This window comes from Amphiura filiformis, chromosome 6 (genome assembly GCF_039555335.1).
Source record: "Amphiura filiformis chromosome 6, Afil_fr2py, whole genome shotgun sequence".
NCBI classification, from domain to species: domain Eukaryota; kingdom Metazoa; phylum Echinodermata; class Ophiuroidea; order Amphilepidida; family Amphiuridae; genus Amphiura; species Amphiura filiformis.
In genome coordinates this window covers 31,006,115-31,033,454 of record NC_092633.1, presented here as the reverse complement: position 1 = coordinate 31,033,454, position 27,340 = coordinate 31,006,115, and the positions used below count along the sequence as shown (strand labels likewise).

The 27,340-nt window shown below is 36.0% G+C and overlaps 1 protein-coding gene across 1 annotated transcript in view; it reads right to left on the bottom strand.

Annotated features, from left to right (window-relative positions):
• Nucleotides 1-27,340, bottom strand: part of LOC140155258 (DNA topoisomerase 3-beta-1-like) — a 278,324-nt gene that overhangs the window by 235,038 nt on the left and 15,946 nt on the right. Inside the window, exons 7-12 of the mRNA XM_072178018.1 lie at nt 26,338-26,450; nt 25,167-25,367; nt 24,199-24,400; nt 22,914-23,096; nt 19,556-19,765; nt 13,042-13,259 (exon numbers count right to left, since the gene is read on the bottom strand). Of these exons, the coding sequence (XP_072034119.1) occupies nt 13,042-13,259; nt 19,556-19,765; nt 22,914-23,096; nt 24,199-24,400; nt 25,167-25,367; nt 26,338-26,450 (1,127 nt within the window). The remainder of the gene's footprint in view (nt 1-13,041; nt 13,260-19,555; nt 19,766-22,913; nt 23,097-24,198; nt 24,401-25,166; nt 25,368-26,337; nt 26,451-27,340) is intronic.

The following is a 27,340-nucleotide window of genomic DNA, read 5'->3' as shown; positions in this document are numbered from 1 at the left end:
GAAGAAATTCCATACAAAGCCTCTATTTTTAAGCATAAAGCAGCATAATTGGACATACCATTTTATTGGAGTATCTTTAACCATATTTAGTTAACTGATTCACCCTTCCAGCTTTTGGGAGGGTGGGTGGGATTTTTTGGTCCATCAAGATCGCAGGAACAATTGCAAGTGCATCACTAGGAGAACTATGGACATAACAAAGGAATGAAAAATAAGACGGGAGACCTGAATGGCTGCACACCACTAAAGTGACAGCTGACTGGACAGAAAAACTGAGCTTGTTGCTATAACAACATAACAACAACCCCTAAATTAAAACTGAATTGACCAGGAGACCAAAAAACTTTAAGTGTACTTGAGAATGCTCAAGTGGGAGTAAGAGGATAAGCCTCTACACCTAGATGCACATGACAGCCTAATGTCCCCTGCTGCTGAGACAATCTAGTTTTTAAAAGATTTGCAACTTTAAAAAACGGAATTAGCAAATAGCCGCAGGTCATGCAAAAGTCATCTGTTTGCCACTTGATTTTGGATTATAGAATTTTGATCTGTGCTTTCAATGTTAGGGATGCAGAATTTATAATATACCTGTATGTCATTAGATGTGATTATGTATTTTGCACTTTCTTATTTCTTATTTTCTTTCTTATTTAACTTTTACCCTCAAAGTTAAATTTCACAAGTTAAACACATTTCAGCATAACCTATATAATCACATTATGCCCGCTTTAAGATAAGTCGATGATAACTTCCAAACAATGTTATTCTTCAAATCACATGATGTTGTAAACCTCAAACACTTGACATTAGCACGCATTTCACTTCGATCAAGTTGCTTAAAACTAGCCCATAGGCTATTATTAGAAACAAATCAATGCTACACTTGTAGTGAGTGAGCGTCACCTTGCATTGATCCAAGCACAAAGTCTGAAATCCTACTCTTGAAAGTAAAGGCTGTTTATACTCTCAAACCAGAGAGAGGGTCAACTGACCGGTCAATGCCTTTATATATATAAAAATATGTAAATGACCAGCGGCTTGGAAGGAATCTATTTCAGGGCTAATGTCCACAGCCATTGTTTGTATTATATAAATCTAAAGTATAAAGAAAGTGAGACTTCCATATTCCTTCCAGCTTTTCAATGAAAGTAGAACAAGGTATTCTGAATAGCGCAGTTATATTCTGATCGGTGCAAAATAGGAGGCTCACAATGCTGTTGATATCAATACCCCTAATGTTGAGTCTTGCCTACAGTATTGCTGTCAAATTAAAAACCGATATTGGCATGCTGGTGCTATAAGTTAGGGGGCACACACGTTTAAAGGTGGTACGGTGTATGGGTGGTGGTCAAGGGTCCCCTTTTCAGGCTCTCAGGCAGATCCAAATACCTACATTTGGGGATCATTCCCAAAATTCAGGTCTTCAGCTCAAATTTGAAAATAATGAATTTCTTAGCTCCACAGCCTATTTTGCCTGAACATCAGTTCTCAGTTCCCAAAGCTCTGTGCTCAGTACCGCACACCTTACCAAAATTAAAGATGAGTGCTCCCCCCGATTGTCTCTATCCAAAATTTCATACATTTCTATGCTTATATGAAGCAAGAAACGTTGCATTTGAATCAGTTTACCATCATGTCAGCAATATGGGGTATCAATCAATACTTATATCTATGGAATGTGGAATTTTGGGATGGGATATTGTGTGGAACTACTACTCAATTGTAATTTGCATTGTATATTTATATTTTAAGATGCACCTTCAAATGTAATTTTAAGCGGTAGTATTAAGGTTTTTATTTTGTAAGCGCTCTGAGCCTTTTGGAAATGGCACAAATGCTCTTTGTATTGTATTGTATTGTATAAAGGTATGCAAACCACTACGCTATGCTTTTTCCAGAGGTAAAAGTGAATTTGCGCCAAAATTGATCACCTAGACACCAGTGATGATGCTAGGGAAAGTCACTGGCAAGGAATAGGACCAAATTTTTGAGACATCCTAAGGGTCAAACATGGATGAAAATAAAAATAAAAACAAGCACTGACGTCCAACTAATTAAGTAGCCCATAACAGGTACTCCATTGGTATTCATAATATAAAAGCAAACCCATGGAACAAGAGTTTAGCTGTGTATCGAAAAACAATTCTCAAAAGACACATCTCTTTAAAATATGCAAGATGTTGTGCCAAAACAAAAAACAATCAGCAATTATACCCGTATTCGATTTCAAAGGTGATCGGTACATTGAAAACATGACTGGAGACCATATGTCGCATATGGCACAACTGAGCACATTAATTTTAAACTTCAATTTATTGACTTTCTTACCATTTATGATTCTGTTACAACTATTTCCTTTCAACTTGTTTTGCTAAGCGGAATCGGATACAAAATGAAAACACATTATGCTATCACGTGAAACCGCGAGTTATTGATTATTTTACAAACAAAACCATTTGCGGCATTTCATAGACTAAACATCCTACTATGAGTGTTGCCAAAACTGCTGTCGGCCAAATGGCGGTAAAATAAAAATTGTGAACAAATTCTACTTTTGAGGCAAAAGCCAAAATATTTTAGCAGATTTTTTTAATCATTTTTGGCCCTACCAATATTGCTCCCTCAAACAAACAAACAAACAAATCCAGTGCATTCAGCACATAAAAGTGAAATAAAAATTTTTATTAAAGGGACATTGTAAATTGCAATTCCATTAAAATATGGCTGCACTTTGTAAAAGTGCACTATGGTTTCTGAGCTACAGCAACAGGCAATCTTAAAGTTGCCCAATTGATGGCTAAACCACTGCATTGGCAACAGTCTAATTGTTATAAATCACCATTGCATAACTTTATACACTGTCTTCAGTACAAGTAATGTTTGGATCAGTAATACCTGTATTGAGGTTTTTTACATTCATGCCCAGGTGTAAAATTTAAGAAGAATAGGACTGTTGTCGACAATATTGTCAACAAAGCGATTTTCCCGATTGTCAACAAGCATGGAACAATCGTCAATAAAAAACTACTCACTAAAATATTAGAGATAAGCTTTTGATATGCTTAACATCGCCATTATTTACTATAAAATAACTTCATCAGTCTTCTATTTTATTCGTAAGTGGTGCAGATTATCTTTCCTTTACAGCCCCAATATTCTGATGATGTGTATATGTGGTATATGGTATCCTGTGTAAATAAATGATGCACAATGTGGTCTTTGAACTTGGATCTTGAGATTTGATGATTGTCAAATGAAAATGAAAATTCTACTTGACAACAGCCCTAAGGAGAATACACCTTTGGTATTCTTCCTGAGCAACCGTGTCTCCTGAGGAATATTCTCAAGAACCATTTCTTTTTGAGTTCAAAGAAATTTTAATATGAATTGGATGACTAGAGGTTAATGACTGCGCATCATTGAGGGTATTGTGAAATATCTATGCTTTGGTACCAAGGGATTATTCTGAGGTACAAAGCACAATATTTAGATATTGCACAATACCCGAAAAAACAATTGATGCAAAGTCATTAACCTCATTCATAACCATCACATTTCACTTTTTGAATTCCATTTACATCACATTTTCTTCTTTTAAATTTGAAAATGAAAATTCAATTTTAACTGTGTCTTTTGTTTTCCCCGTAAAAAATTGAATAGCCGATTAATAAAATATCGCTAGCGACCAATCAAACATGGGATGTCACAAACATGGGATGTCCAAATACGGCAGTCATTGTCCGTGTAAATTGTTCCAATGCATAGCACGTCATGCAACACGGTCATTGTAAAGCAAACTTTTAGTGTCATGAGACGCGGTCGTTATACTTTTTCAATAACCTGTATTTGCGTTCGTGTACATGTATTTCAAATTCATTATCTGTGACTGGATTAAACACATAGCGTCTATTAAAGGAGTATTTCGTGATTCTAGCATCCTCTTTTTATGACATTTTCAGTAGATATCCACGAAAAAACCTATTCCCAAAATGTCAATTGATTCCGTTTTGCGTTTGCGAGTTATGCATCATTATGTGTATTACACTGCTCCATAGACAATGCATTGTAATTTCTTTCTGGTGCACCAGAACGAAATTCAAATTTCACAATATCTTTGCTAAACAAATTAATCTGCAAGAAATATTTTGTACATAAACATTATGTAGCCGGCGGTTTCCAGTGATATAAAAATCTCAACTTTTTTTGAGAAAAGTGGGGGGATGAGGCTGTGGATCACGAAATGCCCCTTTAATGAGGTTATGAATAAAGTATAATTTGCTACATGAAAATTTTTTTAAATTGGATACGAGGCAGCCAGCAATCATTTTTACATTAATTTGGTTTTTGGTTGCATCAAATAAATATTAAAATAAACTGATAAAACATGCATAAATCTAGTAAATATTGTTTGGTTGAAACTTCTACAGTATATTTTTTCAAAATTGCCTGGAAGTGCTTCCTGAAGAGTGAAAAAAAAATCAAATGTAGAGCGGAAGTTGATCAAGATACGTGCAGTTTCCTCGCTCAAATTTGTGACACATTCTTACACAAATTACGCAGGTGACAATGCAAAAGGAAGTCATCCAATTCTATGCATGTTTTTATTTTCTTGTATACATTTTCATGTATATTTCAATAACATGCATGGAAATTTTACAATATTGCTACTTTTTTTAGAAAATCAATCAAAAGTACCGGTAATGAAATTTGTAATTCAGCCTTTTTTGGCTGCTATTTGAGCATCCTGAATAAACATACTTGAATATAATATGTTCTTTAAAACTGCAAAGTGACTAGCTACATGCTTAAGATTAATCCCTTTCCTTGCTCGGACATTCAAATGATAATTTTCGCTTTTATATTGTTTGTAACTCAGTATTTCATAATTAACACAGAAAGAAATGCATTCAAGTGCAAACATGCCTAGTTACTTTAGGTTCAGCCACTCTTGACAACAGCCTTTGACAAGAATCCTAGAGTAGCGATCCTGATATAGCTAATATGCGCCACACGGGGAGTAAGACCTGGGGGTGGACATTTTAAACATGATGCTATCCTGAGTGGCTGGTGTATACAGGCTGAGTCAAAAAGAAGTAAACTCTTGTTTGAGGGGTTGTAACTCGAGATCTGCAAGGAATCTGCTAAAAATAAAAATACCACTGGAAAGAACAAATTCTACACGTTTAAATTAAAAAAGGAATTGTTGCAATTGCTCACAGCAAACTAAAGTTGTACTCATTTGAATACAACCACCCATTTTTGTAGCTGCACACGGCTGATTGATTTTCATCCATTTCAATTTCGACGAATCAGCAAAGTGCTAACAGGATTTATTGTTGAAAAGATAACCTTTGCTTTTAATTAATATTCAACAAAGTCCATGACGGTACTATATTTTGTAGGGATACCAATTCAAGTCTTTACGAACGATCCGGCAAAAGCTTGATTGGGGAATGTTGGGTAAAGGATTGAGTTGATCTTTGGTCTTGCTGTAAACGCATGTCTAATCTAGCAATGTTCTTGCAATCTAACTTGTGATCTAGCAGTTCGTGGTCTGCCTGAAGCTTCCGGCTGTCTGTTCCTTAGTGTCCCGTGCACATTGAGCTTGTTCACATCCTTATATACTGCTCCCTCACATGAAACCCGGTTAGCTGTAGGAAATTGGTAGTCCGACGAGTAGGACCTGTTTTTTTCTTAGTTTACCAACTATACTCTAACTCTGATCGCTCAAGAAAGATTAACCACAAAAGTCCACTATCCTCCCGAAAAAAAATATTATTTGGGGGGGCGCGGTCACTGGACTTTCGCGATTCGTCTTTCTTGCGCCATGTGAGATAGTGATCATAGTGTGAAAAGTGTATAGTCTGGTAACTTAGAAAATAAAAGGTCCTACTCGTCGGACTAGAAATTGGAGACGAAAAAGACGCTGAACTTCAGTGGGACTCTTACTGTCATGATACTTCGTCGACAGAAACATGCGCTCCCGTGCGGTAAATTGTGGTGCCATGTCGTCATTTGGCCCGTTTTTTTTATAATGTAGTGCAATGAGGTAAAATTCATTTTGAAAAGAGCCCTTTAATTATTATTCAAAACCACACCTGCCACAGAACTTCATTTGCATTTGAATATCGCGCCTTACCAATCAATATAATAGGTAGGCCCCTACTTGGGAAGTGAAACCGTGTGCAGCTACAAAAATGGGTGGTTGTATTTAAATGAGTATAACTTGAGTTTGCTGTGAGCAATTACAACAATTCTTTTTTTTATTTAGACGTGTATAATTTGCTCTTTTCAGTGGTATTTTCATTTTTAGCAGATTCCTTACAGATCTTGAGTTATAGCCCCTCAAACATGAGTTTACTTCTTTTTGACTCAGCCTGTAGGTAGATTGCAGCAAAGTGCCACAGGCTATAGACTAACTCTATCACACTGTGATACTGATGCTCATGCTAAACCATTCATGTTTCCATTAATGGGCTATTCCATTTAAATTCCACACTACCCCTGTGGAAGATTTAGCCAAAGTATTCTACAGAGGGAGAATGAGTTTTGAATACAATAGCCATTTGGGGAACTTCCATTTGTAATACCCACTCCAGTTGGGGAAGATATAAGTAAAGCCATAATACAGGGGGAGTATGGGTTTCAAAATAAATAACCCTGACCAATTACATTTGAAAAACATACTCCCTCAGTTGAAATCCACACTACCCCTGTGGAAGATATTTCCAAAATCTTCCACATGAGTAGTGTGGATTTCAATTGGAATGACCCAATACTGAACTTAGAAAGCCATCTAACTTGCACACTTTAAAAGCCAACTTTTTCAAGAGATTTGTGGCCCACTGTTGATATCACTTCAAGTGATTAGCAAATAGCTGCAGGACATGTAAAAGTCATCTGTTTGCCACTTGATTTTGGATTATAAAATCTTAATCTGTATTTTCATTAGAAATGAAGAATTTAAAAATATATGTGTATGTCATTAGATGTGATTATGTATTTTGCACTTTCTTACATTACACGTTCAATTTAAGTTTTTACCCTTGTAAGTAAAATTTCACAAGTTAAAACACATTTCAGCATAACCCATAATCACATTATGCCCGCTTTAAGAAAAGTCGATGATAACTTCCAAACAATGTTATTCTTCAAATCACATGATGTTGTAAACCTCAAACACTTGACATTAGCACGCATTTCACTTCGATCAAGTTGCTTAAAACTAGCCCATAGGCTATTATTAGAAACAAATCAATATTACACTTGTAGTGAGTGAGCGTCACCTTGTATTGATCCAAGCACAAAGTCTGAAATCCTACTCTTGAAGCTAATGCTGTTTATACTCTCAACCGATGGACAAAATCTTAACTCTAGAGAGGGTCAACTGACCGGTCAATGCCTTTATATATAAAAATATGTAAATGACCAGAGGCTTGGAAGGAATCTATTTCAGGGCTAATGTCCGCAACCATTGTTTGTATTATATAAATCTAAAGTATAAAGAAAGTGAGACTTCCATATTCCTTCCAGCTTTTCAATGAAAGTAGAACAAGGTATTCTGAATAGCACAGTTATATTCTGATCGGTGCAAAATAGGAGGCTCACAATGCTGTTGATATCAATATACTCTTAATGTTGAGTCTTGCCTACGGTATTGCTGTCAAATTAAAAACCGATATTGGTATGCTGGTGCTATAAATTTCTCATTATTCAAATGGCAATTTGAATTTGAATAAATAGGACAGATGCATGTATTGGGCTATTCCATTTGAAATCCACACTACCCCTGTGGAAGATTGAGCTAAAGTCTTCCACAGAGGGAGTAAAAATTTTGAATAGAATACACAGTTGGGTAACTTCCATTTGAAATACTCACTCCAGTGGAGGAAGATATAGGTAAAGCCATAATGCAGAGGGAGTATGGGTTTGAAAATGATTAACCCTGACCAATTACATTTGAAAAACATACTCCCCCTGTGGAACATAGTTTCCAAAATCTTCCACAGAGGTAGTGTGGATTTTAAATGGAATAGCCCAAAAGTGGGTCCACCTTTCATAGTAACATGTAGTAACATAAGCCTGCACTGTGCAAATCAATGCATAGACTTGGTCTGTGCCAGATGGAACTAGAATTGATGTTGACTGTTTGAGATGAAAATCTGTACCATAATTTCCCTACACGTATATGGAAAGACGATTATATACAATTAAAATAGATTTTTGTAAAGTATTTTAATATCCTGTCATATCCACTTAAGTTTCAATTTAATTAATTTAACTGATTTGAATATGTTTGTATGGTATAATTCCAATGTACTTTTATCTTGTTGAATATCACCTGATTCTTTTTGCTGTTTAGTTTCTGTCATACAATGTCCAGTGGTTTTAATATTAAGCATATTCTTTACATCTACTGTCGTCCTCATCATAATCGTCGTCATCATCACCATTTTCATTGTCATCATCATCGATGTTGTTACTGTCAGTATTCAACATCATAGTCATCACTATCATCATCATTATCATCATCATTATCATCATCATCGATGTTGTCACTGTCAGTATTCAACATCATCGTCATCATCATCATCATCATTGACATCATTGTCATCATCATCAATGTTATCACTGTCAGTATTCAACATCATCATCATCATTTTCATCATCATCATTATCGTCATCATTGTCATCATCATTGATGTTGTCATTGTCAGTATTCAACATCATCATCATCATCATTGTCATCATTATCATTGTCATTGTCATCATTATCATCATTGTCATCATCATCACCAATGTTGTCATTGTTCAGCATTAATATTGTCCTCCTCATCATTATCAATGTTGTCATTGTCATTGTCATCATCATCAATGTTGTCATCATAATCATCTTCTCCTTCTCATCATTCTCATATCATCATACTCACCAAAATTAACTTTACAGATTTACTACAAAATAGATCAAAATGCTGTATGAAAGGAATCAGTTTGTCTGAAAAACTCAAGGGATTGTCAATCAAATCAAATGTTTCTGTGTTTGATACAAAAATGCTTACCGTAAATGGTCTATGATACATTTACTTCACTGTGGTATTAAGAGCACAATAGATCTAGTGGTTCTTGTAGACTAGCCAACTTGCATTTTCTTTTCCTGAGAATCACTTTGACTATGTGAAAACCAAAAGACTTAATAATTGATGATGTGATATGGCTACTGCACCAACATCGATAACATCTCTAGGTAAACCTACTTCATCAAAGGTAGCATCAGCCTGGCTTCATCAAACCAACTCAGCCAATTAACATCTTAAGATTACTTCTGATGTAAGACAATTACACTACTTAATTTAATTTGCATTTTTCTGTTTTGTAGAATAATTATCAGTCTGGTTCAATGAAAATATGTTTGGTGTGTGAAAGTGCTGGGTAACCACCATCAATTACAATTTTATTTGGATGTGGATAAGTTGATTACAAAAGATACATTATGGGGTTTTTCTTGCAGAACCTTGAATTATCAGACTGGTTCATGATGAAACTATGTTGGTGCCTGAAAGTGTTGGGAAACAATCATTAATTACGATTTCCCATCAATGTATGTTGGATATTTAGCTGTACATCATCATCATCAGCTTCTCCAAAGGCGTTCCAGTTTCCAGAAAGCTGCCCAGGCTAGTGCTTTTCTTCTTTTTAGGTATCCAACACTGTACATAGCATGTTTTCTTGGGTATTATTTTGCACCTGGTGAATATATTTGACACCTAACCTACCCAGATCATGACATCATATATACGACCTTTGACCACTTGATGACAACAAAAAGGAAATACCATACAAAATTATATAATTTCATATTTTCTACATAATTGTGTCAGCACTTTGATGATAGCCCTTTTTGAATGTACGTAGCCCTTTTCTAAAAAACTTTGATACTTAATACCAAATTATACCGTACTATGATTTGTCGTCAGTTGTCTTAGCAACAAATCAATAATATGCTGTCAATCTCTGATGTACACTCATTACTGGCATGTCCTATTGATATTTGTCTGATGTCTTCTACATTTTATTGACAAATATCCATCAAGAACGTTACGGACCAGGCTGATCATAGCTCATTCCCAATCCTTTAATTCAACCTAAATTGGGAATAAAAATTGAAATTCCATACTCAATCAATTTTTGAATTAAGCATTCACAATAGAAATTATGTATTATTTGTTCTGAATCCATTTGAGCTGTAGCATAAACCCTTGAACTAGTTTATCTCTGGTCTGTCTGTTGGGCCAGGATTATGCACTAGTCAGCATGCTTATGTAATAGAAAAATTTATATTGTGCAAGTTTTTACAAGTTAACTTTTAAAATTTCAGTCACTGACTATTCTCCTCAAGTTTCAGTCAAATTAGATCAATTTGACCTTTAGACAATTTGACCTTTAGATAACCTTTGACCTTGGAGGACCTCTGGTTATTTTTAACATATCTCATATTTACCCTCAAATATATCAGCAAAGTATTTGCTCAATTAGAGCAAGTTTCTGAAATTTCACAAAAAATGAACATGACCCCTGGGTGGCCTTTGAACTTATTGTCCTTGGCACCAAACTTGATCATTTTCACCAAGAAGCATTTTGACCAACAATGGTAAAGATCTATTTTAGCATAATTTGCACTTTTGACCTCATTTGACCCCCAAATGACCCTTGACCTAAACATCAGGTCACCATAAGTCCCCCATCTGATGATCATACAAAGTTTGAGTTCACTAGTAGTGATACGTTTGGAATGGCATCTATTTTATGAAACTTTGAAACTTTAATAAAATTAGCACATGTGGTATATCGAAAGCAGACACTTTTGGGCAGGATCGTAAATGGAGAAATAGCCAAATCTGCACAGGTATTTTTTTCACAATTTGGGTCTATTGCGAATTTGTGATGTTATTTATGTTTAAAATATTGTCTGATAGTTTCAGATCGGAATATAACTGGTATCATTTTTCAAGGTAATTCCTACTCTCAACATTGTCAATAATATCTTTAAAGACTGATATTTCAATTTCCAACTTTATAATACCATAACTTACCAACTCAATATCTTCGCTTAGAAAAGACCAATTTCATTGGGGAAAACTGCGTTGTGGAGCAAAATATCTCTATATTTAAGATATGTAAAAACCTCAAAATTGATAACCTGCCCAAAAGTGTCTGTTTTTGACATAACACATCACATATGCTCTTGCAGGAGCTTTGTTGTGTGGGTACAATTTTTTTTATTTTGCGGGTTATCCCCACAAGTCAAGTCTTTTCTAATGGCATTTTGTGGCATCAAGAGTGGGCAGGGTGATGCCTAAAAACACCCCATAAGGTTCTGTAATAAAAAAGCCCATAATATATCATTGGTATCAAAACATATCCCCACACTGTCACTTTGTACATGTTAAAACTACCCCACCACAACATAACAACAAGAAACAACAACAATGTAGTTGATGTAAGTACACACACATCCATGCTCATAAACATACAGACAGAAGTATACAAAATGAGAATACAAATGTCCACTATCCTATTATTGTGAGGACAGGGGGAAATAAGTCTGATCAGAATGAGAGCATAATGAAGAACCTTATGGTGAAACTTGCAATGAATTGTATTGTGACATGTGTTATTAAATCATTGATTTCTTTGTAACAACTAGCCTGAATCAAATAATCAGTGGAATTAGTACGGACATGTTGGAAACATATTATGCTATAGTATGATCAGCTCGCAATAAAAAAAACGATAAAAAAAAACGCAGTGATTTATAGTGCGCTACGCACAGGCACAACGCCTATACGTTGATCAACAAGCCTCAGCACATTTTACAGGTTGTCGCTGACCACTATGGCCCACATCATTCCATAAACCATTAAACAACAATTCAGGGACTTTGCTGCTTCAAGAGCTGTGAGCTCTAGTGAGCCCTAGACATTCCACAAATAACCATCGCAACCAGGATCAGCTCCCCGAGTTTTGTACGGGTTACAACGAAACAAATTAGCAGTGAGTTCCTTGTCCAGGGGAATTTCAAGCTAACTCAATTTTCCACAAGATCGTACTAGGCACCGCCAAGGTTCGAACCCGCAACCTCTCGCAGCATAGTCGAACGCCTTAACGATTGAGGCAGGAATTGTTAGGCTTTTACCACTGTGCCAAAAAGTAAACCCTGGCCACGTTAAGAGTGCTATTTAATGACCTGTCTGGTGTATATTTTTGTGATTTAAAGAAAGTAGACTAAGCATAGGACTTGAATTAATAATTTCTGATGCTTCTGGCGAGATGTCACAATACAATTTTCAAAATAAAATAATTTGATATTAATCTGCGATGTCATAAGCCCCGCCGATTACAAGCTGATCAAAGTATAGACATACCTTGTTAAAATTTCACTATATACCCATAATTTTTTTTAAATTATGGGTATATAAAAAAAGTTATGACAACATTGAATCATCTGGTTATTTTTATTGGGACACCCTAGTACAAGATTAGGATTGAGTTTTGTTTACATGGCAAAACAAGATGTTCATTTTAATTAAAACAAATTTAGTTTTGTATTTTTCTGGAATCAGAAATGGATATAGCCACCTCAATAACACTTAGATCCAATCATCAGTGGCAGATAGCTAATTTATTAAGAAGAAGTATAGGTAGCCAATATCATTATCAGAAATGGATACCTATCATGTAAATATCAGCAGTCTAACTGTCCTTTTAGTAATATTATTCAACCCGGGACCCCATTAACTAAAGACAAGTACCCTAACCATTATGCCACACTCTCCCACAACAACAGGACTATTACTTATTTGACATAGTTCATAATGTAGATGTTATTTTATTGACTTATTTCAGATATATGTTAATTTCAAAATTCTAAAATTTTTTAGTGAAACAAACAAATCGTGCGTATGATAAAAAATTTGCAAAACATGTGTTTTCGGAATTTTACATCAGTTCTACTTGTCAAGGATTTATTTAAGCTGCACTTACCGTGACATCGGTTTTCCTGTTTTTGCAAGTGGTGAAAATGACACCTCGAACAGCTCGTCCATACCTCGAATCTGGTCTACAAAGTACCCAAATTTCCTTGTGAAGATATCCACAGTGTGTGCGAGAACGGCGGCAAAATCTGCACGTCCTGTGGCGATCAAGTTCAGCTGTTCTTCTACAGAAGATCTCATGTATGGAAGAGATAAGTCAGGGTCAATCTGAAAAACAATTTATCACATGGTTATTTTTTTCTTTCAAATTCTAAAATCTAACCAAACAACAATGATAAAATAAACAAACAAATAAATATTGAAACAGATCAATCACTTGTCTATTATATACTGAAAATGAACTTATCATTTTAAACCCTTGCATTATATATTTGTAGCCTGTTATAAACTTTGTTGTTGAATTTTATCATGAACATGACACCTCTTGGGAGATCCAGATCACCCAAGCAGCTTGTTTCAATTTACTTTATATCACTCATACATAAATTCTAGACAGTTCATTGGTTGATTGCCATTTGCCATTTTTACTATCACCCTCTCCGTGTGATAGTCTTTACCATCATAGTGCTCTGCCGTAGTGCGCCTGCGCCAAGCCGTGCGCGGACTCTTAGACTTGCCGATTTAGTTATGGGGTGGATCCCAAAATGTGAAGTATATCACGGCAAAATATGGTGTTATGTTGATGAAAAAATGTATTTCCTACCTTAAATAGTATTTTAGTAATAGAATTTATGTATGAGTGATATAAAACAAATATTAACTGTCTTAAATTAGTGTAATGGTGAAATATAATCACTTGGTGAAAGATGTATTGTTCCATTCCACTGCCGTTCCGGCTTGTGGAATGGAACAATCCATCTTTCACCTCGTGATTATATTTCGACCATCACACTCATAGACAGTTAATATTTGTATAATATTAAATTGAAGCCATAATAAGTGATATGGTCCCCAGTGACACCCTCAATTTTTCTTGAATTTCTACTTCTTGCATGATTGTAATGGCCAGTGGTGTACTGAATTACCATGTGAAAGACTGAGCCTGAAGTGCTTTACAGTAAAATTTAAGTTTTTATATTATATCCAAAGATCGCCAGTTTTATTCAGAGTTCACCGATCGAGTGCTTGCTAACACGTCTCATGAATGCCATCTCATGTGTAATTGTATCATTGAATCAGTGACGTATAAATTATGTTCATAGCACTTTTCATTGTACATCTAAAAATGTCCCAGCTGTGTCATGCTCCGTGCAATAATACATGTAATACGATCAGCGAGCTTTACACACATTGTAGGCGCTGGAATGAAATAGCAATTTTCTTCCTTTCACCTTATTCGTTTGGCTCGAAATAAAAAGGGGCAATGTGATCAGTGAAAACTAACATTTAAATAGGAACCTACTCTTTATGCAATCACACATTATTGCTTTAATGGCTACCCAATAATATAATATTACATTGAGATCATATAATCAGTATACTAGAGTTTTAAGAGTACAGATACAATGCTTGAGATGTAACATATTTTAACTCAAAGATGTGAACACATGACTTAAAGTCCCATTCAATGATCTCAGCGAAAGTATATAAAACTCAAAATTCTGTACAAATCCCTTAAAACTGAAGGATAAGTCGTTAAAATTTTCATTTCTGAATATTTCTGAAGGCATTTCTAAAGTGAAAAATTTGGGCCAAAAAACAAGGAAACGGCATTATTGACAAAGTTGAAGCCCTATTGAAATACATGTATACTGTCAGTATATAAATTACAGATTCATGTAAAATGTCTGATTTTGTCTTTCATACACAGCTTTCAACTAAACTACTAGCAGCCTATGTTAGCAAACCTATGACAATGACAAAGGTACCAAAATTTTGATGATTTTAACAATCGTCCGGATGAGCGAATCACTGAACGGGCTCTTAACAAAACCTATACATGGAGTGGAGAAATCACATTCATCCTCAGGCAACATGCTTAAACTCATAGAGGCTGAAAACAGCAGCCTAACATGAAAGTATAATTTATAATTTGCCCAGGGGTGTCTTGAGTTTAGCAGTCAATTCTTGTTTTGACTTGCTAACTTTTATTATTAACCTATGTACATGGGGTAGAAGAGTCAATGTTAAATGCAAATTATGTCAAAACACTCAAACACTACTCTGCATTTCGAATAATTGTTCTGTTTCTCTTCAACAAGACAAATATACCTGGAGGCTTAATAGCATTCTCAAGGACATCATCAATACATGTATTGTCTAAATCCATCAAAGATAATTGCATAATGTTTGCCAATCTCTCGGTATACAATAACTTGAGGGCTCTTCCTCCAAATATTCTTGCTTCTGCTCAAAAAAAAAAATCAGACCTCATCATCATTGTCAACCATATATATATATACAAGCATAAAGTTTCCACAAATTAAAATCTCCAGTCTGACATCATTTGAAAAGGTTTTTAAAAGTGCAAAGTAGAATGTCAAGGTTTTGAATCCTGAAGAGAGGATACCACCCCCGCCTTTGTGCGGGAGGCCCTTCAAATCAGAAAACACACTCCAGCGCTCAACCGTGATCAAGGACTTGAGCTCCCTTCATGATATAATGCCCTAATTCGATCAATAGAAAGGACGTTCAACTCCATCAGTTTATCATGAGGATGTGTGTTGTTCACATCGAGATATTGAGGTAACTATCTCAATATATGTTTGTGTTGAATGACAGTTTAAATCTACTTTGCTTGTTTATCTACCAACATGTATGAGCATACACAGTTTTTAAAAGTGTTTATAAACTACTTTGAAATTGGGTCCAGAGGTCTGGTTACTATTGAGAACATTGAGAGATTTCATGCTGCCTTAAAATTTGCCCAATTCTCCCATTCCCAGTTGCTGGCTCATGAGATTCGTAAGATTATTCTTAACAGCAGCAGCAATATTTACAATCAAGGAAACATGTTTGAACTCTTCATTGATGCTCCGCTAGTTCAGTGAAATTAGTATAACAATGTTTGATGAGAAATACCAACCTTCCCCTGCCATCCCACATTCCCCCTCAACCAATGTTGGGGAGACTGGAGAGCCCAATGTCAAAATTGTTTTCATCAACATTGAATGGGGGAGAGGAACAGCAACAACAACAAGAACAACAAGAAGCAGCTCTGATATATTACCGTAACATCAGCAAACACGACCTTGTCCTTGACAAAAAATACCTTAAACTACAGATCATACATTAAATTAACAAATAATGAAAGCAGCATGAATCATGAGGGAAGAATTAATCTGGGAATGAGTTTTTGTTTGGCTCTTGGAAGAAGCAATTGTGTTAGAGTTTCTGATAACAACAGAGTGTGCCAACATCAATTTCCTTAATTGTAGCTTGTGCGCTGTCAGTTCCAGAGATAGGCCCTGTATTTTCCCACATGACTTTTAATGTATGTTTTATGTATTCTTCTATTCGTGCATTATTATATTGCCTTTATAGATCCTCCTGTCTGCTTGATGATCTGCTAACGTAGGCCATCAGTATGTCCTAGGTTGTTTGTGTATTCTTTTGTTAATCTTAATGTGTTTTTGATTAATACAGAATGATTGAATATATATCCATAATAACATTTTGAGACTTTACTACAGTTAGGCTTCAAAAATGCAGCCACAGAATTAAGTATGGAATCACAAGTGACAAGTTTCACTTTAAATGAAAAACACAGCATGCTTCAAAAAACAAAACATCAATCCTGTTAGATAGTACCATGCCATACAAACACATCAACATGGAGATGGAGATACAGTCCGCAGGGAAAAAAGTTCATTTTGGCATTTGCAAGGGCAGCCAGGAAATTCTGCTAAAGCCTGATAGGGCACCAAGGCAATCACATGCTAAAGAATACATCCAAAGTTACACATTTTGAGGGGCACCAAGGCAAAGGCATGGACTGTTTTGCTCCTGCATGAGTCCAAAGCAAACAGACATCTGCTTCAATTGTGGAAAAACTGGACACTGGAGGAGAGGTTGTGCACAACAACATCAAGGGTTCAATGCTATGAAGGCAGATAACGCTGGTACCACCAACAAGTTGCAGTAATTGCGGAAAACTGGACACTGGAGGAGAGGTTGTGCACAACAATGTCAAGGGTTCAATGCCACAAGGCAGATAATGCTGGTACCACCAACCAGTGGCAGTAACATTTTGACAGAATGTAAATTAAAAGTGTGTGGAGATGTTTTCAAATTAAGTGTTATAAAGGCATGTAGAATTACAAAATGCTTAATTCTATCCATTTTTCGTGTTTGGTATATATTTTACAGATCCTTTGTATGGTGAGAGTTCCATACAAGACGCTATGATATGGACTTGTTCATTGAGAATTACTATGATTATGAACTCAGTAATGATGAACCTATTGTAAAAGGTAGATTACATTTTAATTTTAGACGAGTATTGATGCAAATCCAGTTATATTAGACATAATCAGTCATGGATATAAACTTCTTCTTGTATCTACTCCACCACTGCATGTGTTAAAACAATAAATCAGAACATCATAATTCTGAATTTGATTCTCAAGCTATTGCAGAACTTTTGGAGAAAGATTTGATATCAGAATGCAATGAAATCCCTTTAGTTGTGAACCCTCTATCAGTTTTGGTTCATAAACCGGGCAAGAAACATTTAATTCTAGACCTAAGGTATGTAAATCAGTTTCAATGGAAAGATAAAATCAAGTTTGATGACTGGAAAGTAGCAGTGTCATTTTTAGAGAAAGGCAATTTCTTATTTCACCATATAGAAATATATCCTGATCATTGTAAGTATCTTGGATTTCCATGGACAATTGGTGGCTGTACGAAACAGTACTCATTTGCTACCTCTATTAAAATACTGGCACCAGCAAGGATACTTTGTGGTTTTCTACCAAGATGATGGTTGGTGTAGGGCTCATTCAGAGGAACTTTGTGGTAAAATCTCAGAGAAATTAAAGTAAAGAATAATTTCATATCAGCGGAGTTAGTGCCTACTGTTGAGAAATCAGTCTGCAAACCAACACAACTCTGACATGGCTGAGATTAAAATGGGATTCCGTCAAATACTTCTTTAAGGTAACAGAGAGAAGAAATCAAGACCTTATGAGTACTACAGAAAACGTTCAGAAACGACTTCCTTTAGTTTGTGCTCGTAAATTAGCCTCTGTATAAAAACAGGCAAGATAATATCACTTGGACCAGTTGTTGCAGGGGTCTTACAGCTTAAATCAAGATTTTTGAATCTAGATATACCAAACAGGGGGACCGTGTGTGTCTGCCCATTGCTTGCACCGAAATGCAGCATTCCACTATACGTATTGTTATTATGCTTATAATTTGGTTCATCTTAAGTTCGGTAGTGACGTATGTGCGTATTTCTCTGACCGCAGTAGTGAATCTCGTGAGTAAAGTTAATCATTACAGTTTCATTTCTTGTAGCATTCATTTGATTTGATAATAAAGTGTAGTGTTAAAATCATCTTGTCAAACTTCAGTGATTCAGGTGTAAGTAGTATTGTTATAGGCGACTGGGCTATTCCAGTTGAAGTACACATACCCCCCTATGGAAGACATTGCCTTAATCACCCACACAGGGAGTGTGGATTCCAAATGGGGTTACCTGAATGGGTGACTCCATTTGAAATTCATACTCCCTGTGTGGAAGATTAAGTCATGTTTTCTATAGAGGGTATGGATTTCAACTGGAATAGCCCAATATTACGCACATCTTCCAAAGAAACAAAATGTAAGAAGTTGAGATTTCTTGCTTGGGTAAAATTGTGAAAAACAAATGTGGGAGAAAAAGGTAAAGCCATCTATTGGTAAAATAGCCCAATTACACTTGAATCTATGACTATTTATTCTTTTGATTGAGTTGATGTCATACGCAAGGGGAAAGCACCGATAGACCAGTGTACACATGTGTGGTCTCACAGCGTTTCCCCTTTGATGGGATGGCTGCAATGCGCATGCCTGAAATTTTGTGCGAAGGGGACAACATGCCCAGATGTCCGACTGCTACAACGACCACACCATCCAGTAGTCTGGTATGATTTGTTAAAGTTCTCATACTGTAAGTGTAAATTTATTCTTGGTCATGACAATACTTGGTGGTTCATCTGATTTTATCACATGACATTTTAATACATGAAATGGAGAGACCCAAACATTCTTGCTCAAGTTTTGAATTCAATTGCTCCAGCCATTTGGATATTTGAAGCAAAAACGTGCATCACAATAACCAAATAGAAGAAATATCACAGAAATGTCCCTGGGTTGAAACATCACCCTGGCTACTACATTTTTGTTCACAAGAACTCAAATAAATATATCTCAGTCCTAGTTTTACTGCGGTCGTGAGAAAATCATCTTTCTGACACCAAAAACTAAATTTTGATGGGCTGAGGTAACAAAGTGAGGTCTCGCCTTAAAAATGTCCTTGAATATTGTTATTAATATTTTAAACCCATCAAACCCACCTTCTGGTAGCCATGTACTAATACAATGCCTAGCCTGGTGGGCACCAGGCGTCGACCACTCTCCACTTTGACATAATTTCTCTGGCAGATGTTCTCGATATGTACTGGGATACTGGCATCAGTTCCTATGCCATGCTTCTCCATCAGAGTAATCAGTTCACTCTCAGATAGATAGTCTGGTGGACTAGTTTGCCTTTCAGCTAGCTTGACCTGAAACACAAAAAGAAAACAGAAATCCGATTTGAAATAGTGCAATTGTGCCAGCTATCACTGTGTACAACAGAAACACACTGATTAATATACAAGTATGTCAATAAGACCTCACATTCTCAACATACACCTTTTCAACCTACATTGAGCCATTCCAGAAAGTTCCTGCTATCTGATGACAAAGTTACATTTTTTTTAAACATGAGGGATTTCAAAAAATGATTTAACACAACTGTGTGGGGTTTCCCAAGCCACCCATATCATAACATCATATGCTGATAAATTAATTGTCTGTTATTATATTTCTTTTTAAACGGGCCTTTTCATGCCATTAACTTATATGTACATAATTATTATTATTATCACGTTATTCCTATTATTAGGATTGTTACTATTGTTATTATATTAGTTATTTATTACCATGATTTATATTATTATCATTATCACTATTATTGCTCCTGCTTATATCATTATTGAATTACATTTGTACATTGTATTATTGATTGGTGATTGGCAAAATAAAATATGAATGAATATGAATGAATAACAGCAGGATTTCCCATCCTAAATTTACTGTCATTCTTAAACATATCAACCATTAAATCAACTCTTATCCCCATTTGTTTTCAAATTTAAACAAGTCACATCCATGCATGAAATGGGCCATTCCATTTAAAATCCACACTACCCCTGTGGAAGATTTATCTAAAGTCTTCCACAGAGGGAGTATGAGTTTTGAATACAATAAACATTTGGGTAACTTCCATTTGAAATACTCACTCCAGTTGTGGATGACATAGGTAAAACCATAATACAGGGGAGTATGGGTTTCAAAATGATTAACCCTGACCAATTACATTTGAAAAACATACTCCCCTGTGGAAGATATTTCCAAAATCTTCCACAGGGGAGTGTGGATTTCAACTGAATAGCTCAATTGATGAATTCATCAAATCTGTGTGCTGGGAGTCATAACAATGTAGTTCCAGTGAAATCATTCTCTATTGTCTGATAGAACATGGCTCAGATGCAGGGAAAAGCCAATCAGATTGCCACAATTATTATAGCTATTTGATAAGAATGAAGGAGAAAGGGTTTTTTCAGAGATTTGCTATAATTGGGTGATTTAGCCTTGATCCCAAACCATGCATTCAACCATTCAAAAACCTAATTGCTCCATCAACAAAACTTAAGGGGGTACTACACCCCTGTGGTAAATTTGTGACTATTTTTGCATTTTTCTCAAAAAATAATAACACACTGGCAATAAAAACTATGTATATTATTGGGGCAAGGAATCCAATTACTACACTGAAATTTCAGTGACTCAAGACATGCGGTTCAGTATATATGATAGGAAACGAGGTACATGCTAGCTGTACCTTATTTCTTATCATAAATAACAAACCACTTGTCTTGGGTCACTGAAATGCCAGTGTAGTAATTGGATTCCTTGCCCCTATAATGTACATAACTTTTGTTACCACTGTGTTATTAGTTTTTGAGAAAAATGCAAAAATAGACACAAATTTATCGAGGGGTGTAGTACCCCCTTAAGTAAACCTCTAGTGAGAATAATTGTCATTAAAACGTTTTAACATTTGAACTATGATCAATGCACAAAGGCTGAAACATGAAATCACTACATGACAACAATCAGGTTTCATGGCATCTATTCATTTGAACATGAAGAGGAATGATTTATTTCTGCAGAGTTTGATAAAATAAATGAGACATGGGAGCTTGCTAATTAATGAACTTCATAAAATCACTGCTTATTTGTATACATTAGGATTTTTAATAATGATGAAATATGCCCATGAGCCCAAATTATGCACATAAATACGAAAATTTCAAAACAATATATTCCATAGGGTACTCTTAAGTGTTCATTGCATAAGGTGCCATTAATGCCTCTGAAATTTAATATCCTGTCTCAGAGTCTTAGCTAAGATGACTTAGATTCCGATTGATCCATCATTTAAATAAATAGCCTTGTAAATATAAACTCAAGTTCCACGGTGTACAATGAGTTCATGGAGTTCAAGTAAAGTATATGTTGTTTTGGCATTGATCTGTTTGAGTTCACAGACTTACAATTTAACTGATGTTAATTTCCATGCCAAGAGCAAACTTTCCATCCAAAATGATAAGTGATATTTTACTTTTGGGAACAAACTTATATACCACATTCTATGTTTATGCATAAAGAAAATGCCTGAGAAAAAATGTTTCTCCCAGGGTGCGTGTACCAGTGAGATGAAATCAATATCACTTATTAAAAATCGATCTAGAAGTTCTATTGCTCACATCAAACCTACTTTAATAATATTAACAAAATTATGAAAACAAATGCATCCGCCATCTTGGTTTTTGGAGCAAACAAACACTCTTTTTAGCCTAAAGGTAGAGATTATGATTGAAGGCAATGTTACTCCACATTACTGCAAATAGTTGTTAATCTGATGTTTATACTGGATACATAATGAACTATTACTCTGCATCACTCCAAGCCCCTGACAGTAAATTTCGCCGGTATACGTGCCAACTTTTCCAGTTCAATTTTACCAGCTATTCCTGCTGTTGTTTTGGCTCCACTCCAGCACCACTGTAACACACATGGAGGCTGACAACCCAGGTGCTGGGGGTGCTGGGGACTGTTGATCAACAGTCGCCAGTATTATTTTCCTAGCTGTCATATCCCAATTTAATTAATCCCTGATCACTCAACACCACCCAGTAATGAGCTCAATTGAAACAAACCAGAAGTTACAGGGCCATAGTAAAGAATTGGATCGAGGTGGCATAAATGAGGTTTTTGGTCAAAATGATATGATGTTATTAAGAAATGTACAAGAAATTACTCAAAAACTGGGAGAGCAAGAGCCCCCCCCCCCTGCTGCCCCACTTGCTATGACCTGAAGGCACTACCATGTATTCATCTACTATTTGACTACTTCAGTTGAAATCTATACACTCCATGTGGAAGACATGGCCTTATCTCTCACATTGGGAGTGTGAATTCCAAATGGGGCTACCATAATGTGTCATTCCATTTACAATCTTCACCCCCTGTTTGTGAGATTAAAGGTCATATCTTCCAAAGAGGGTATATGGATTTCAACTGGAGTAGCCAATGAGTACTAACCTCATTAAGAGCATACACATCTCCTGTCACACATTCTGGTAAGCTTTCTTGAGCACTAATGGCTTGCCATGGCATGACTGCTGTATAGCCAGGGCTGATCAATGTCTTGCCAGTGCATGTGAATGTCTCCTCATTGATAACAAATCTCACTGTCGTCTGCAAATACTTGCAGTCATGGCTCACCTGCAAGAAAGAGTACATGTAATTGAAATATGTAAATGGTCTACAAAAATTCTACGAGCTACATGTACTACTGATACAAGCTTCAGATCAAATGTTCACCAACTCTAATTTATAACCTCATAAATACATGCAATGCATGAAACCCCAACAAACATATTTATTCACCGAAATGCATGCACGATTACTACTAAAAAACAATAGACCTCTGTGTAAATGATGTCAAAAATGAACTATTGCCCAGGCAATAGTTTTTTTAAACTATTGCCTGGGCATTAGTCATTTACAATCTCTTCTTCTCGATTGAATAATATCCCTGTTTACAAACTTGGGCCTGTCCTAGGCAAACAGCCTAGCCTAGGCTAGCATATTCTTTTAACCAATCAAATGACAAGAATCTATTTCATTCGGTATAAAAAACAAATATTGACTGCTTTATATTCGGGGCATGGTTAAAATTATAGGCCTGCAGTGATCTCAAAACCATGACTATGCCCGAGACAAAATCGAGAGGCATGGTCAAGGTTTTGAGATTACCATGAGCCTATAATTTTAAACATGCCCCTCATAGTATACAAATATTGACTGCTATGAGGGGCATGGTTAAAATTATAGGCCCAAGGTGATCTCAAAACCATGCCGAGGGGCATAATCATGGTTTTGAGATCACAGCGGGTCTATAATTTCAACCATGTCCCGAATAAAAGCAGTCAATATTTGTTTTATATACCAAATCTTAAGATTCTTGTCATCTGTTTGGTTAAAAGCATTTTGGGAAGAGAAACGGTTTCAATGTGAATGGCGCAGATTCACCGAGCCCTACTAATAACACAATTTCTATGTAATTATAGCGCGCGGAAATATTAACGTGTGCGTAATATCATTTTACACTGGGAACAAAGCACATGCAGAACTATGCCCGAGGAATAGTTACTTTTGCGGGCATAGGCAAAACTATGCCCACGCTTTTAACCAATCAGATGGCGGGAATCTTTTGATGAGGTATATAATAGTCAATATTTGTATACTATTGGCTACTTAGTCATGCAACCCTATGACATGTAGTTATATCTTCTGAATCATAATTGACTGAATTCTAACTTACTGTAGCAATGAAGTGTCTGACAATGTATTCATAAAGTCTCCAGGCCTCTCCACCTAAATCTGCCTCACTGGCACCACGCATGGGAGTGATTGGAGGATGATCACCAGCATCTTTACCTTTCCTGGGTTGAGTAATTCCGCTACTCAGCATCTCTCTTACTTCGTCTCTCCAAGGCCCTGAGTTTTGCTGTCGCAGAGTACCCCTGTGCACAATAGATATTGTTAATGTTTTTTATAACCTTTAATCTTACCACTGAGATATAAACTTTTAATATAAGTAGGTCAAAGATATGAAATCTTTCTGTTTTACAGTTTTTGACCATAATTAAGGAAGCGAAAAAGTCCAGATTCAGTTCGGAGGCAATGTGAATTCACAGACTCCTCTGAATTCAGAGACCCGGTCTGTGAAATCACATACCCTAGTCTGTGATTTCACAGACTTTCATTTGTTTCAATTTTGGCAGCAAATAAAACACTTAGGCAGACTGTTTGGTACATTAGATAGTTAATGAGTTTTTTTTTCTTCTTATTCATCTGTGAAAATTAAAATTCTATCTGTGCAATGTTTTTAAGCAAAGCAAAATGATGTAATAAAGCAAAAATATTAGAAAAACTTGCAGCATAACTTTATTCACTTTTATTACAGATGTTATGTTGTTGTAGCACATAAGAAATGTTTAAACAACATTAATATAAACAACAGCATGTAAGCACCTTGAAACAAAACTAGCTAAAAATGCAGTAAGAAATTTGCAAGAGTATTTGAATTCACAGACGGTCTGTGAATTCAGAGGAGTCTTTGAATTCACAGCACCCCAACCTGATATGACTTCTGATAGGCCATTCTGTTTCATTTTTTGGCCTTAATTACCCACCATATTACTTGTCTTACTTAATATCCAACATTTATCACAATAAACAATTGTATTATTATTTCAATGCAGGGTAAAAAAACAAACAACTTCTTACTTAAGATCAAAGTTTTCCGGATAGTGAGTAGTTTCTGTTCTTGGATAACTTATATAGCCCTGTGTGTATAGCCTCTCTGCTATCTGCATAGCATGGTGTGGACTCATACCCAAAGAAGCACTGGCAACTCGCATCAACTCCACTGTGTTTAAAGCCAGAGGACGTTGTTTGCTCTTTTCTTTCTTCTGCACTGATGTAATTCTGTAAGAACCAAATAAAGAAATTTATTCATATTGCCATATTTGACCAAATAAACATAACTCAAAAGCATATTCTTGCGACTTTTCAGACAAAACGCTTTTTTTGTTTAAATGATGTGCAGTAGAGGCACGGGTATATTGAGGGCAACATGTATATGAAAAGTAGAGATGCAAAATGCAATATGCCATTTCAAAACATTTTGAGTTAAGGCCACCAACATCTGCCCTATGATACTATGCTTTAAATTGACACTCTGCTTTAAAACATCCAGTATATGCCAAGGGGGCGCCACCACATCTTCAAGTTTGACGTCATCTACATCTATGACGTCATCGGAGGTGTTTCAACAACATCTAGCAACAAAAAATCTTCAGAGCAATAACATCCGCTGAAGACGCCAGTTGACCCGGTGAAAGTGCTCCGGTGAGTGAAATTTGAGTAGCGTAGAAGTCTAAAATTGCTTCCTATTTACGTTTACCGCTACGTATAAATATACATCATTATATCCAGTATATATTTTTGTTGAAACTATGATAGAAACAACACATATTTCCTATTTTTGTTCCTTACATTTGACAAGGGATATTTACCTATATCTCAAATCAAGAAAAATGGAAACATCTCTCTTTGTATCTGAGCTCTTCATATCATGTAGCAACATACACATACACTACAAGATTCCTATTGGGGTACACCATTGCCAAGGTACCTGACTGGTACGCACAGAGTACCTACACAGTAACAATGCTGCTACTGCACAGGACCCACCAGCCGGGCCCACCAGCAGTGGTACTGCACTGGTACTACATTGGTACTCAATTGGTACTGCACAGTACCAGCCAAGTACCTTAATCATGACTCAATTTTCCATGAATGTAGACTGTCTGGCATGCCTTGCCAGCTACATGGGCTCACACCTGCATTATCTTACCAGCACCTTGTCAGTTACACTGACTTTAAGTCTGCTCACCTTGCTTCCTTTTGACCTTTGACCAGATTCATAAACATCTGTGCAACTTCCTTATCAAATGACCTCACACGGTCCCAGTCCAACATCAAGCTCTTCCCACTAGAATGATCAACCTGAAACATGAATGAAATAAAATATAAAAATATCGTAACATGCCCTGTTTGTACATTTAGCATTTTCTTGCATATTGCACTGCACTTTAAACAGGAAGCACCGCTTAGTGAGTTCGCCACAGAAGAACCATCTTACACCTGTTACTTTGATGATAGACAGAACAGAATTTACATGGATAATTTTAACCTTGACTGGAACTTGACCCAAAAGTGGGGCTTCCAATTTAAATCAAAGTTTGTCTGTTTCATGGTGAAGCGATCTATGCATTACATTCCCCCCAATAGCAATTTGATAGCAGGGTACCTTGTAAAACATGTTATTTTTCAATCTGTTAACACATTAATGTTAGTGGACAAGACATTATAAGACAATTCAGTGTGAAGGTAGACTTAATGATACAAGATGGAATGCTCATCAAATTGTAACTGTACCTTGTCACCATAATCAGTACACAGACGGAAGAGTGTCTATGACTCAAGTTTTGTATCCATTTGATGATGTGAACAGTCTCAACAGGGCTGGCAGTACTTTACACAGTATAATGACTTATACTACTGTGTTAAGCCATTCCTATTTTTTATAAATATTTTTACTCCTTTACAAGGATCATTCATAGTGCCTTTAAAGGTATATTATGAACAGTGAGCAAGATGTAAACCTGTCCTCTTTAGGCGAAATGAATCATCATACCCTCAATATAATACACTGACAGACCATGATACACTGGTAAGCTCCATCTCATTAGCTCTGTCTTTGATTATAATATGTATTACATATTATGTAACATGATCAAGGGGCATGAGTCGGTTGGATGTCGCTAATATTGTATTTGAGATATTGGCAAAAACAGTGTTCAAATTCTTTTGTTTTATATTGTTTTCAGCCATTG